Consider the following 15,354-nt stretch of genomic DNA (forward strand, 5'->3'; position numbering starts at 1 on the left):
CAGGCAGTGACCTTCCCTCGCATCTTTGAAGAACCCACAAGCATGTCTTGATGCAGCAGTGTGTGGGCCAGGAGACACAGACGTGTCTTCCCAAGTGAAGGGCTTGGAAACTCTCAGCCCAGCCTCCCTCCCTTGTGGTGGGTTCAGACAGACACCACCAGAGGAAGCTTGGGACCTCCAGGCTCTGGCAGAAGGTGTTTCCTCGTTTGGGTCTCGCTGTGCTCTGTGGAGGAAGGGTTTGGGGGCATAGACTAAGCCAAACGCAGATGTCATAAAACAAAATTTATCTTTAATTGGTAAGTGTCAACAGCAGTACAAAAGATGGAGTGATGACAGCTAGTTTAGGGTAAGGACAGTCTTGAGGTAAATGAGATAAATAGGCAGTTCCTATAGACTCCCCGGGGCCTGGGCCCATCATGGCATATACATTATCACCCAAGGACGGCATGGCGAACACATCAGCAAAGCACCTTGTGCAAAGAAGGGGAAAGGAGCTAAGGTGCCAACATGTTCCAGGATAGACAAAGACGGCACGCCTTTCCATCACATCTTTCCCCTTAATGGTGAGGCAGAGCAGGGAAGAAGCCCTGCAGAAGTTCCACGGGAGGGTGTTCCATGCTGAGTTTGTCTCATGCCAATACTGTCCGACAAGATCCAAGAGGTCTGTGTATGTGACAGGCTAAGGGCAGTGATCCACGCCTTCTGATCGAAGTCTCCTTTCCGTTCAGTCCTTAGCAAACTTCTCTTTTTCACTATCCAGAGGAGAGCGCGCGAAAGCTGTGATGGTAACCCTTCAGGTCATTTAAAAACTTTACACTGGACTGTACAAGATTTTTTTTTGATAAACTATTTACATTTTCAGACTTTCAAACATATTCAAAGCAGCAATAGACACTAGTTTTTTAATGCTTGTTTGTTTTTCTAATTGCCCAAAATAGTTACCAGCCAAAGGCCAAGTAGGTACCTGTGGTATTCATAGAACTTCAACAAAGAAAATCTGCACTTAAAATTTGCTGGAGGGTGTGATGAATGTCCCTGGAGTTTAAAGGGCCACACCCACAGTGTTGCTATGGGAACCAATGCACAGTACCTTGACAACAGAGTTGTAGTTGTCCGGACAGCCCGACACAAGCTTTACACTTCAAAACAGCAGCCAGCATGTCAGTCCAGCATGTCAGTGAGTTGTGCTGATTAAATTAACATAGAATACAATCTCACAATATACATCACAAACAAATACAATGTAGGCAAAGAAAAGAGTTACAGTAAAGATAAGTTACGTAGTAACAGCTTAGAGGCTTGGATAGGGTGATTCAAAATTGTACACAGCAAATACAAGAACGAGCCAAAACAAGTGCTCATCTGTTTTGTATCCTAATGTGCTACGGGCTGGAGGAGGATACAAGAGAACTGCACTGAGAGAGAGAGAAGAGAGAGAGAGAGAGAGAGAGAGAGAGAGAGAGAGAGAGAGAGAGAGAGAGCGAGCAGATGCACATATGACGGAGACAGACAACTAGGGATGCACACGAGCAGACCTGTAATCTGTAGCAATGACAAATGCTTGCACATCCCCAGACTCCAAGAGTGCCCACACTGAAGCCCTGCTCTATGCCTGCTATTCCGTGGAAATAAGACACCAGCAAGGAACATCACCTACTGCCTTCCTCCCGCTCCTTGGTCGACAAAAGGGAATCTGCAGGAAGCCTTACTCTTTCATCCCGTGCCAAGTCACTCCATCTCTGCCCTCAAGCATCCCCGGTGCCAGCTTATAAGTGCTTGGAAATGATGGGATGGGGACAAAAAAGATCCTTGCTTGCATGTCATGATTTTCGGTCTATTTTTGATGTGCAGAGCCATGAGCAAGCGTGTGTGGCGTCAGAAACAATGTGATTGGCAGGAGAAATAGCTGCTTCCGAGGAAGCCGTGTCAGGGGTAGAGGACCTAAATAAATGCAGTGCAAGTGAGACAGTGAGGTCACCACTGTCATTATTCGTTCAGAGGGAGCTGATGTGCCAGCCCCATCCTTGGAGGAATCGTGGACCCCAGGCAAGGCTACAGCTGGCGGTGCTGTCACTGTGTTGGTAATAAGGTAGACCCCGCCGTCATCTCAGTCTCTTCCTCCGGACACAGCTCTGCTGTTGTTGGCACTTGGTACAGGGCTTCTATGGCTCAAAACTATGAAGGAATCCTTGGCTCCTTTCCCTAAGGAGCTGGGAAAGTCAACTTATCAAAAAGGAGTGACTAGAGCAACAGCCTCCGGGGTGGATCATGTGACCAGGCCATGTTTCTTCTGAGGGAGGTGCCCATCCCCAGAAAAGCAGGCTTTACTCTAGCCTGCTCTCAGTTCTAAAGCGATCACACCCTTCTTTAGCACTGCTGGCTCCCATGGGGCTGATGTCCAGAGGAGGCCAGCATTTGACAAGCGGGCTCTGTGAGCCCACACCTGAATTTAGAAGATGGCCTAGGAGTCTGTGTCAAGACCTTGGGGAAGGGATTCAGGCCCAGGACAGGATAGAAGGTATCAAATACCAAATGAGGCAAACCCGAAAGGCTGAGAGAGTGTTTGCAAAAACAACATGGCCTGGAACTTGCCAATGATGAAGGGAAATTGCCAACTAGGCTTCTTGTGTCCATGGATGGGCCTTCTCTCTCTCTGTCCCCTCTCTATCCCATAGAGCCCATACACTAAAAAGAGGATTGTCTGACAATACCACTATTCCCAGGCGACGAAGGAAAGCCTGATCCTGATCCTGGGAGTTCTTTCCTGGAGACAAACCTGGGTTTTTATTTAAAGCTAGTGTAAAAGAGGGGATGCTGCAGGAAGGTAACTTTAGAACCCCTTGACTGGTACCGTGAGGTTTATACTAATACCGCAGACAGATCTTTACCTCTAAAATGCAACTCTTGACTTTCTCCTAGCTCTGCTGGAAACTGAGTGTGTGCAAGGATCTTCTTTCTTTATAGAAAGTCCTCGGCTTCCCATAAGGAAAGAGGGGGAGGTCTGAGTGGGGGACCAAGGGGCTCGGGACCACATGAGAACCAGGCAGGGGTCCTGCTGTCTTGGCCGAGGATGGACACCGCCTCACTGGAGCTGACAGCTCTCTGTCCACACTAAATCTGCCTGGCCAGCTTTTAGTGTGGAGCCACACATACGGATAAAGAATAGAAAGAAGATACATAACTTATATGTCACTAGGAACTCATGAACCAAAAATAAATTCTATTTCTATGTTATATTTACACAATTAGAAAACTCTAAAAATGAGATGGTGAAGTCATAAAAACTCTGTTTAAGCCCCACTGATGTAAGCGATCTCTGTGATTGTCATTCTCATTCCCATGGATATTTAGAGCCAAATGTGGCTAATAAATAGAATAAACTGTGTACGCAAAAAATTTAGATTAGAATACAGCATCACTGTCTGAGCCAATGAGAGGCGTTCCCACCCAGTCATTCCCAGACAACCTTTGTGTTTGAGAATACGGCTAGAAGTTACTGGACCCAGTGCCGAGGCAGAGTTGGAGCGGACACGAAGTTCCTACACACATGTATTTTGCATAAATAAATGAAATAACAAGACATAAAAATGACTCAGATCCGGCAACTGTGAGGCAAGCCCACACGAGTCGAGACAGATGACTTTTGTTCATGTAGTTTCCATACCAGCTTCACATTAGTCAGTGATAAAAATACCATTTATATCCAGTGCTTGTAACACTTACGAAACAGCATCTGTGAGTGTGTGTGGTTTTTGTTTGTTTGTTTTTTCTCTCTCTTTTTATTTTTAAAGCAAATCAAGTTTCAATCCTAAAGAACAGTCCTTTGTTCTCCACCAGCCCAGAATATTATTTTGGCATGGTCATAAAAACAAACAAAATTAACTATTATGCTAAATGTTTACCTTTGTGCAAAATTAATTACATACAATACAATGCTAGCCGTATAACACTCTACCTATACAGCACAATTTAAAAAACAAAAACAAAAAAACAAAACAAACTTACCAGTGAGAGCAGAAGCCAAAGAGAAAGGAAGAAGCATGAGGAGGAATTGAGGAGAGACAGAGAGTCCAAGAAATCAGTAAGACATAATAAATACTTATTTTGTTTTTGAAAAGTGACCTCCTCCTCATATGAAATCAACGTACAATAACAAAGTTCCATTCCCCAATCAATATTAAGAACAAAACATTCCTATCAGTACCTTAAACAGCCTATGGAGAGCACTCACAGCGAATGACAGGGCTCATCTCTTGGCTGGACCTATTTATTGCTAGTAGGTATGGCCTGGAGCACTCTTTAAATAAATATGAAGTTTTACTACTTTCTTCCAAGTGACAAAATGGCTCAAAAAAATCTGATGGAGCTGTTCTTTGTCCTGACACTCAGATTCTGGGCTGTCCTGTCCACTGACTCACTCCCAAGGAAGGGCTCTGGGTAAGGCTCCTGTAAGCAACCAGGCCTAGGTTCAGGAAGGTCAAAGTTACAACACAGTAGAACCACCTGCAGTGAGGAGATGGGACAGGAAGCCTGTGCCTCCCAGCCCAGCAGCATGTCTCTGGAGCAGATCACCTCATCCACAAGCAGCCTCGCAGACATGAGGTCTGCCAGCAGAGCAGGTGGACCACCCCAGCAGCTGTCTGTCTGTCCTCCTGGCTATCAGCTCTCTCATGCTTGCCCTTCCCTGTGGTTTCCTTTTGCCCTGGTCTTTGTGTTGAGGCCTCTAACATCCTGGAAATTTTGCACAGCTCTCCATGGATGTGCCAGTCAGGACCAGCTTCCTCAGTAAAAGTGACAGCAGGCCAGCTCCACTGTAGATTCCTGTGTGGCCTATGGCCCTTGGGCTTCAGAGTGGCTGTGAGAGGCTCCTTGACTGGCGGTGACCGCTGCTGACCTTCACTGCTGCGTGGAACTCAGGTTCTACTGTTCTCTGAAAACTGAATGAAGGAGGAACTCCAGGCAAAGACCTGAGCTCACAGTGACTCACAGGGGCATACATGTTTACATGTAAGACACCTTTGACCCAGATAGACACTCATCTTTAAAAACAACAACATATGCATTTACTAGCATCAATTCAGAAATGTTTCCAGGGGCTCTGGGGACATGAGATTGCTATGTACATCTTTTGTATCCAGCAGGAAAAATAGGTGAAAGGGCAAGGAGGGCAAACAAAAAAGAAAAATTATTAAATTAATGCCACCAATAATTTTTAAAATAAATAGTAAGTGAACCCTTGACATTCTGGAATGAATAAATTATTTAAGAGAACAATGTGTTAAGATTGAATGTCAGGGTGAAAGGCAGGGGAGAATGGATGTAGTGAAAGGCAGTCTCAGGCAGGGAGACCACCGTGTCGTGTCTGGTGTGGAGACTGCTCTGACGCGTGTCGTCCCACGCCACACACTGATGGCACGTCAAGAGGCAAACACAATTGGGTTCATGCACTGTGGCAGCCTTGCTCATTCCTTACAATATCTTGTCTCCAGATTCCTGAGTACTTCACCATTTTCTGGGAAAAAAAAAAGTGTGGTTTGCTATTTTATTTTAAGATGCCAAAGATTGTCTAAGACTTTGCAGTGTCTCCAGTAAGACTTTCAAAATAGTTAAGATTCAAAAGTTATGAAAAAAGTTTGGCACATTCAAAGTTGAATTCTACACATGGAAAAAAAATGGAATTCCGAGGCCTTTTGAACATGTTCTATATGCAGCCGCACACACCGTGGACTTGTCCGGTCTCACAATACGAAATCCTCAGTTGTTCTCTAAAGTAATTCAGAATAAAAACACATTCACAACCTGTAGCCGGCACAGCATACCTGAGTGAGAATGTTTAACCCCATCTAAAACAGTAACTTAAACCCTTTGTCAACATCCCAAAGAAAAATAGTAAGACAGAAATGTAAGACTTGAAAGACGGCGATGGGCGGAGATAAGTTTCCAAGTCCCCGTGTCTCATATTTAATACGTCTTCACCTAAATAAACAACAACAGTAACGGTAACGACAAAAACTCAAGTTTATGAAAACTCAGGAAAACTTAATCTGTCTCACACGTTACGAAGCGATTAAGACCACTCTGCTGATGTATGGTGGAGCCACAAATGCATGCGGGCTCTTTAAGAACTTTGTTGTTGTTGGGGAAAGGGGGTGAAATGTCAGAGTGTTCTAATTCAGCAAACAAAAGCTCCTCAGTTGGCACTGACAGGCTCTGGGGCCTCGTTTTCGCTGCTATAGTCTGATTTGGGATCATCTTCGTAGTCGTCATAGGCTTCCATTTCATCCTCTCCATTAATCATGTCGTTCCCAGCCAGGCTTGCGCCGTCCATCTTCATACCATACGTGCTCTGGATGACAGGGAGGCTGGGCTCTGGGCTGGCAGAGGTGCTAGAGCAGTCAGATGTCATCTGAGGTGACGGTGTGGTCGTTGCCATAGTAATAGCACCAGGATACACAACACCTGTTCCTGTGGTGATGGGAATCTGAGGCTGTTGCCTGTATAGATTCAGAGACAAAATGAAAGAGGGGGAATTCTTTATAGGTTCTCACATGGGATCGGGACTTCCTAACCCACATTCTCCAAACCAGGCCCTCTATAGCATGTCAGGGGCCAGAAGTGACAACAACGTTCCTTGGAAGAATCCCTGGGCTGTCCTGATGCTGTGGCTGGTGGTTAAATAATACAACGCAGCAATCTGCTGACAGCTTCCCAACGTAAAGGCAGAACTTTCAACTTGGCAAATTTCACTAAGCTCAGATCACACTTGGCATTGGGTCAGGCACAAATGCTGAGGTTAAGACCACAACAGTCCATGTGAGACCGTTTTAAAAGAGACCAGAGTGTTTTTTTTTTAAAAAAAATAGTCAAGAGGCATGGGCATATTGTAATGATACTCTTAAGAGGGTTGGTGTCATCTTCAACTTAGTTTGAGAACTACAGATGAAAGAGAAAAATGGGAAAGGACCTGGCAAGTCGCAAATAGTCAGATTTGGCAGATTTCCTTCCTTCTCTGTTCTAATGTGTACTTGCTGGAGCTGGACTTGCCAGGCCAGGATCCTTCCAGAATAGTCATCTCAGATGCCACTGCTCCTGAGGCAGAGGATGGAGCCGGGGCGGGAGGACGCGGTAATAAAGAGCAGTGAGCTTTGCACCCTAATAATAAGATGCGCCAGGCATGCCGCTCCCGCTACATCCCAGAAGAGGCCAAGTCACACCAGATCACTCACAGATCACACACAGGCTTCATACCGTGTCCCCAGCTCAAACAAGCCAGCAGATCTTGTGAAGGTCGTGCTCTCCTGTGCAGGAAGAGCTGCCACTGTGTGCCTCCTTTCACCCTGCCCACAATTAAACTTCCACCAAGCTCAGACACTATCTCTGAGGTGACATTTTTAACTATGTAAAATTTATCAAATGAGTCTCAGTGAATTTGGGCAGCAGATTATAGTCAACATACACCTCAAGTATCATTGTTATAGCTCTTGCTAAGCTGTGGTATTCATATGTTTGTAAAAATGGGGTCAAGGTGTTCTGGAAGGCCCTCCTACCTGCTGGAACCAAGGCTTTTAGTCACCTGTCATCTGAGCAAATGGCCTTCTCATCGGCCTTCTACATCAGCAAGACTTTCTATCCACCCCACTCTCAGGAAACAAATGCATATGTATGAAGCAGCTTTGGTGCCAGCTGGTCAGGGACACCCCAGGATGGTGTCATTTCCTCGCAGAGGTCTCCACTCTCTTTTTGTAGGAGAAAGGCCAAGATGCCTGGAGATGTGTGCTTACACTGCCTTTAGGGACCTTCAGCCACCATGGGGTGTCCCCTAATTCTTTAACCCTTTACTAATATAACGTATGTTGTGTGGTTATAACACATACCTAGATAGATAAATAGATAGATAGACAGACAGACAGACAGACAGACAGACAGTTATAACTTCATTCAACGAACATAACCACCCCTTGAATATTTACTGCTCCTGAGAAGACATAAGTTGACAACTCAGCAGCACCTATCTGAGCTGGCACTGACCCTGGACTTGACATTAATCCGGTTCCTATGATTCCTATGTTGAATCTGATCTCCTGAAGAAAGCAAGTGACAGGAGAAACTCCTGTATCTGTAGATGCACCTACAAAATCCTGCTCCGTCTCAAATTCTAAAAACCTATGCTTCTTGATTCTTAAATTTGGGATACATTTGCACAAATTTAATTTCATGCTAATATTCCCAGGGGATACTGTATTACATTTATTGTGGATAATTATAATAGAATTATTTTTGCCTTAAATTGCAAGTGTAGATAGAACACTCGCCTACAATATTGGCCCATTTTACAGATTTCCTAGTGTTACAGCTATTCTAAACTTTTCAGACCAACACAAACTATCAAATGGTATATTTTCTTTAAATACAGAAAACATGTGCTTTTCACAAGAACAGGTGGTTGCTTTTTGAAATTAAATTAAAATATCTGTGTTGTGTGTGTTATTTTTATGTCTTAAATAAATGTAAGTTGAGTCCAAAGTCTGGTTCTTGGTTCTGTAGAGCCCTCTCCTAACCTAACTTTCTTTGCACTCCTGGGATTCTTCCATGGTTCACTGCTATGCTCCTCCCCTGGCCTCTGCTCCACCTCCCACCTCTCTAAAAGTCGCCTTACTAGAGGTCTGGAGATGGGGTCACTCCCTCCCTGCTCTGACAGGCAGGCACCCAGATGAACTTGGGCAGAGAAAATGCAGTTCCCTGCTTCTGCTCCTTACCTTTACAATGTGGGTTTTGTACTAGTCTCTGGTGTTGTCCTGACAGCAGCATAGGCACCTTCTCCCAGCCCACACCTCTCTCTCCTAGACAGCCCTTGAATACTTTCAACACTCATCAAATACCTGACTTCTCTCTCTGAGATGATGGTCTGACTTTCCATTGCATGTGGCAATGAGACACAGCAAGAAGAGACGTTCTGCATGCTCCCACCATCACACTGCCTCACTGGTGTTTCTGAGCCCAACCCTCTGCTTGCACTGTGCATGTTTAGTGAATTCCGAATCTGACACAGACTTCTTGTTTGTCCACTGAACCTATTTTCCATGGCTTACTATCTCTCCCCTCCTCTAGCTACGGCTCTACTTACTCTGATGTTCTAAAAGAACTAAAGAACGCTGTCTCTCTCTCAGTTCTTCCTTAGTCCCATTTCAATTTCTCCTGACACTGTACTGAAACAACTCAGGAGGAGAACACCAATAATCTCCAAAATACTAAATCCAAAATCAGCTTGATCCAAAATCCAATACTGTGGCATTAAATAGTGTCTGTGTGCTGATGATGCCAAAGTTTGTATCTCTAAGCAAGTACCTTCCTCCTAAACTCTTTCTCTCTCTCGTCTGTCTGTCTGTCTGTCTGTCTGTCTGTCTCTCTCTCTCTCTCTCTCTCTCTCTCTCTCTCTCTCTCTCACACACACACACACACACTCACACTTGCGTGTGCTTTTATTTGAATGCTAAAGGCTATCTCAGTCTTACAAGTGCAAAACCAAACTTCTAGTCATTCTCTGGATTTCCAGCCTTCAGTGGCCATTCAGATCTTGGCTAACAAATACTTCCCATCTTTCCAGTTCCTCAAGCCAATTCTTAATAAGAGTCCTTTCAAGTACTGCAGCTAATCCATTAGCAAACCTTGTACGGTCTCCATCAGGAAAATGTCTAGAATCTATCTACTTCTTGGCACCTCTACTCCTACACACCTGGTCAAACCACCATCAATTCAAGCATGATTTATCCTAGGAGCTCAGCTTCTTTCTAACAGGCTGCTCCTCCTCAGACAAGTTTCAACACAGTGACTAGAGTGATCCTGTCAAAGCCCAGCATCTTTTTTGCTTTGTTTTTAATTCTTCAAAGCCTTTCCTCTGTGCCCAGAGTCAAATTCAGCTTCACAATGGCCTATAAGGTCTTTCACAGTTTGGCTCTCTGTCATCTCTCTGACATCTACAATTCTTCCCACTGATTCCCTCTGCTCTGCTCCCGTCTTCTTGAATGAGCATAGTTATATCTGGAGACCTGGAGGGCTGTGTTTCCTCTGCCCACTTGCTGCACAGCTTGCTTCCTCACCTGCTCAGTTCTCACTCCCTCGGGAAAATACTGGGGCTACCCTAACCACTGCACCAGCCTCCAAAACACTCTGCCACTGTCCCTTTCTGTTTCATTGTTCTCTGAAGGTGCTTGTATCTATTTCATACTTATTCATTCATTCATTGATTGAATGTAACTTCATAAGGACAGGATTCTTCATTAATATAGCTCCAGAGTCCAGGAAATGCCTGACACAGAGAACATGCAGTAAATACATAGAGTTAGTGATTCTCTGATGCTGTTCTGTTGAATACATTGAGTTAGTGGATGAGGGGACAGACCAGTGAATGGGAGGGGAAAAAACGGAAAAATGTAAGTAGTATCTCAGACAAGAAAAGAAATGAGAATAGAAGTCTGAGAAGGAGCCGGATGGTGGTGGCACATACCTCTAATCCCAGCACTAGGGAGGCAGAAGCAGGAAGATCTAGATAAGCATTTCATCATTCCATACTGTAAACACCACCCATACTGTGGCTGGTGTACAAGCTACTGTCAGCCAACCCAGTGTGGTAGTTTGAATGTAACTGGCTCCCATAATCTCTTAGGCAGAGGTACTATTTGGAGGGGTGGCTTTGTTGGAATGGGTATGGCCTTGTTGGAGGAAGTATGACACTGTTGGGGAGGGCTTTGAGGATTTCTATGCACAGGATACTTCCCAGTATCACAAATGACTTCCTGTTGCCTGCAAGATGTATCTCAGTTTTTTCTCCAGTACCACATCTGCCTGCATGCTGTCATGCTCCCCACCATGATGATAAAGTATCAGCAAACCCCCTCAATTAAATGTTTTCCTTATAAGAGTTGTTGTGGTCATGATGTCACTTCACAGCAATAGTAACTCTAAGACAGAAGTTGGTACTAGGGACTGGAGTATTGTTGTGATAGGTTGGACCATGTGTTTGTTTAGAGTAATAATGAACTTTGATACTTAAAAAGCAGTGGAATGCTTTGAGCACTACTTAATGGGCCATACTAAGAGGAGCATGGGAAACAGAGGTACTAAGAGTTATTTGAACTGTCAGGGGCTCATTCAAGAGGTTTCAGAGAAGAATCTTAGTATGTTGCCTAGAGATCATTTTTGTAATGTTTTGGTGAAGAAAGTGGTTGTCTTTTGCCCGTGTTCAAAGACTCTGCTAAAGTGAAGAGTTTTGAATTAATTCCATTGGCAGAGGAACTCTCAAAACAGCCTCGTATAGACTCTGTCTTGTGGTTACTAGTGTCCATGCTTATGAAGATTTATAATGAAAAGGAGCAAGCTAAGCAGGGCAAATTACAAAATGTAAATTTTTAGGATCCCACGTGGCTAAATTTCCAATTTGTAAAAAGGAACTAGAGAAAAACTTAGAGCTGGGTGTGGTGGGACACACCTTCAATCTCAGCATTAGGAAGGCAGAGGCTGGCAGATCTCTAAGTCTGAAGGCAGCCTGGTCCGCAGAGCAAGTTTCAGCACAGCCACGGCAGGGAAACACAGAAAGCTGGTGAAGACATAATTGAACAAAGGGACCATGTTCCAGTCCCAGGAAGTAGCAGAATTTGGCAGATTCAGCCATGTGGTTCTGGGATTAGAGTTAAGGGCAGAAGAAAGAAGTTATAGAATAAAGTCTGCTGAGACCAGGCATGTGTCAGGGGCGTCCCTGAATGGAGGCCTAGTAAAGAAGCATTTGCATGAAGCTGTAAAGTTGAAGCCTGGACTATCATGGAGACCCCAAGATGTTAGAGGTGCCAGAGTCATGGGACACCTGCCAAGGAGAGGTGCTAACAGGGAGTGGAACCAGCCCAAGAGAAAAAGAGTGTTGCAGTCAACAAAGCTGAATGGAATTGAAGATCTGAAGGGCATTTCAACATCAGACATGGAGATGTAGAGTTAGGAGTTTGCTCAGCTGGCTTTCGGTCTTGCTTTGGTCCAGTATTTCCTCACTATGCTCCCTTCCCTGAGTTTTGGAATGGTAATGTATATCTTGTGCCATCATTTGTTGGAAGTATGTGATCTGTTTTTTTATTTTGATTTTACAATTAGGAGATTGCATGAGTCTCAGGAAAGACTTTGGACTTTGAAACAAATTTGAGACTGTTATTGACTATGTGGCTTCTGAAATCTTGCATTACAATATTGTTACAAGTTTATGGAAGCCAGGGAATGGAATATGGTAGCTTGGATGTAATTGGTCCTCATCATCTCATAGGGAGTGGCACTACTAGGAGGTGTGGCTTTGTTGGAGGAAGTGTGTTGTTGTGGGGGCAGGTTTCGAGGTTTCCTATACTCGGGATACTGCCTAGTGTCACAGTTGACTTCCTGTTGCCTACAAAATGTAGGACTCGCAGCTACTCCAGCACCACATCTGCCCGTATGCCGCCTTTTTTCCTGCCACGATGATAATGGACTGAACTTCTGAAACTGTAAGCTGCCCCCTCAATGAAATGTTTTCCTTAGAATAGTTGCCATGGTCACGGTGTTTCTTCAAAGCAATAGTAACCCTAACTAAGACACGCAGTCATGCATGTATCTGGCTTCTTTAGCTATGCACTGCTCTGAAAACTCTTGTCTATAGGAACAATGCCTGTGCTTTGGTGATTTAGTACAGAACTGGGCATCTTGCTGGTTTCTAACAGGCTCTTAGCAATTGACTGGTTAATCAATAAACAAACTGAAATAATCAGCAAGCAGCATCAATCAGATTCCTGATTGTCTATCAGGAATCACTTTCCTAGAGAGCACTTTTCCTTCCTTTACAGATCAATTTCAAAGTTGAGATTCAAACCCTGCAGATTTCACAGACATGAGTAGTTGGCAGGCCTTGGGCTCTACAAATAATCAATGTGTGCATCAAAATAGAAGCTGAAGATGTCTTGGAAGTATTTGCATGCAGCGACAAGAACAGAGTTGGCCAAGAACAGAGTAGTACCTGGGCTGGGTAGAGATCAGCACTGAGACATGGTTTTTAAATCACAAGAGGAGTTCTGGAACAGTCTAGCTTTACCAAATATAAAAGGATTAGATGTTTATACTGGCAAAGCCCTATGACTGTTTACCCTTAGACCTTGTCAAGGTCTGTAAGTGAAGGCAACAGGGCTCGGCTCATGAGAATGTGATCTGAGCATGACTCTGTGGCTGATGCTGTAGGAAGGGGTGGGAATATGAGCAGTCTTCTTGCATTATCTGCTGGTAGTTCTAAGCTGGTTCCTTACCAGACAGTGCAGACAACAATGTCTTACAGGTGTCACTTGACTCCCTTAGATTTACGATCAAAATGGGAGATTCCCAGATCACTTAGGGCACAATTATCTAGGAAAACAATACTTCTAATATAGTATGAAATAAATATCTGACACATAGATTTTTTTCTAAAATAACATGTCTCCATCCTACACAGTGTTTTTGGCATTTTCCATTTGCCAAGCCCTTCCGTCTTCCAAGGGACTCGTGTTATTGGTGCCATAGTCATCCTTACTCTACATCTAGAAAACTGGCAGGCAAAGAGCTTAAGGAAATGTCCTAAGGGCAAGTGGGGGCTTCTGAGGAACAAAGATCCATACATGCTAGTATAATGATGAAAACACAGTCCAGCATCGGAGCCGGTATTGGAGCTGGCATCGGAGCTGGCACAGGTTAACTGGAGTCAATGCCTTCACTACTATCCTACATGGGCTCTAATTGTGAGGTTCATACAACGTAAAGGCGAACCTGCATTAAACCCATATCAGCCTGACTTACATCTCAACAACGCACCTGACTATGTGCCTTGGACAAGTGGTTTCACGTCTACCAACACACTGCCTGTCAGTCCTCAAGGAGTGATGGTGTCTATTTAATACATTTGATATGTTTTCAATAACCTATATTCTTCACTCAGCAAAGCACATCGCATACTATGAGTACTCAATACTCTTCCAGCACTGCTGCTTACAATGACATCCCACTTGGATACGTTGCAGAATCTGTCTAATTTCCTACTAGTTCAGGGGTAAATCACTAAACATGTTCCAAATAAAAGGCAGTTTTAGCAATGATTTCTGAGAAAAATATAACATTGATGCCACGTAGGCCTCAGTGACTGTCAATTCTGTATTCATAGAATGATCACAAAATCCTGATACTTAATCTGCCATTTGAAGAAGTTAAATCCCATGTAAGAGGAAACTCTTTTATGTATTATTGACCAAACTTCTTTGTAACAGCTAAGCTTTCTGACTCAGCAGAGACAGTTGTAAAGTCACTGAAATGCTCAGAAATGTCAAGTAATGTGTGTGCTATGACTGGCTTGAGAAGGATGCATTGCTTTTCAAAATCAGCTAGAAAAATCCATCTTGCCCCATCAAGACGTCAATAGTAATCTTTGAGTTTTTGTTTGTTTTGCTTTCTGCTTCTCTGGTTGTAACCTTAGAGCTAATGAAGATCACTTTCCAAAGCTGATCCTATCTATCAGATTTAATGCTTTTTTCTTACCATTTTTTTAATTTACCAATCTATCAGATTTAACTATTTAAAAGAAAACAAAAGTCTGTAATAAGCAGGGATAACACCTAGCTTTGTGTAGCAGATATCCCTGGAACTGGGGAGAGGGAAGCAGTTAGCACTGGGAATTAAGAATGAGCCTGGTGGTGGTGGTACCCTCCTTTAGTCCCAGCACTCAGACAGCCAGGGCTACACAAAGAAACCCTTTTTTAAAAAACAAAACAAACAAACAAAACCCACACAAACAAAACACAAAACCAGGATGGATGCTCTGGCCATTGCCTGTCCTCTCGCAGCACTGTTCACTCCAGAGACTGAAGTTACCCATCTTCCACATGTCCTCCTGCCCTGTCAGGAGCAGCTCAGCCCCTGCAGCTCACGTCAGCACACCCCGCAGTCATGTGCTGCACTGATTTCAGGGTCCACAAGCACTTCGCAAACTGCATGGCTATGCTCATATCTGCTCCAGAAGAGCTTATGAAGCACCTTGTGAGGAAATATGGTAAGGAGAGCTTCTTTGCTGTTGGGATGGCAGAGGTGAAGACCTGAAGTTGGGCTTTCATGTCTCTTCAGCTTTGAGAACCATGGGGACTCTCTTCCTGGATCTTATTTAAAGGGTTATGGATTGTGTGACTTGGGTATAGAAAACACCTAGTGCAGTGTGGGCACCCAATACACCGTAGATGTCACTAAGTCATCTGAGGGTCAGGGAGTTACTGATATATTATGTCTCAAAGAAATCACCAGTCTGCACCAGTATGTACTAGTATTTGGATACAGACC

General features: G+C 44.1%; 1 protein-coding gene across 17 annotated transcripts in view; it reads right to left on the bottom strand.

The window, feature by feature from the left end:
- Positions 1-269: 269 nt before the first annotated feature.
- Sox6 (SRY-box transcription factor 6) overlaps positions 270-15,354 on the bottom strand; it is a 551,747-nt gene continuing 536,662 nt past the window's right edge. For all 17 annotated transcript variants that reach the window (XM_075971960.1, XM_075971963.1, XM_075971969.1 and 14 more), the window contains one exon: positions 270-6,494. In XM_075971960.1, coding sequence (XP_075828075.1) covers positions 6,191-6,494 — 304 coding nt within the window. In that variant the 3' untranslated portion in view covers positions 270-6,190. The remainder of the gene's footprint in view (positions 6,495-15,354) is intronic.

The sequence above is a fragment of the Microtus pennsylvanicus genome, chromosome 5 (assembly GCF_037038515.1).
Source record: "Microtus pennsylvanicus isolate mMicPen1 chromosome 5, mMicPen1.hap1, whole genome shotgun sequence".
Lineage (NCBI taxonomy): Eukaryota > Metazoa > Chordata > Mammalia > Rodentia > Cricetidae > Microtus > Microtus pennsylvanicus.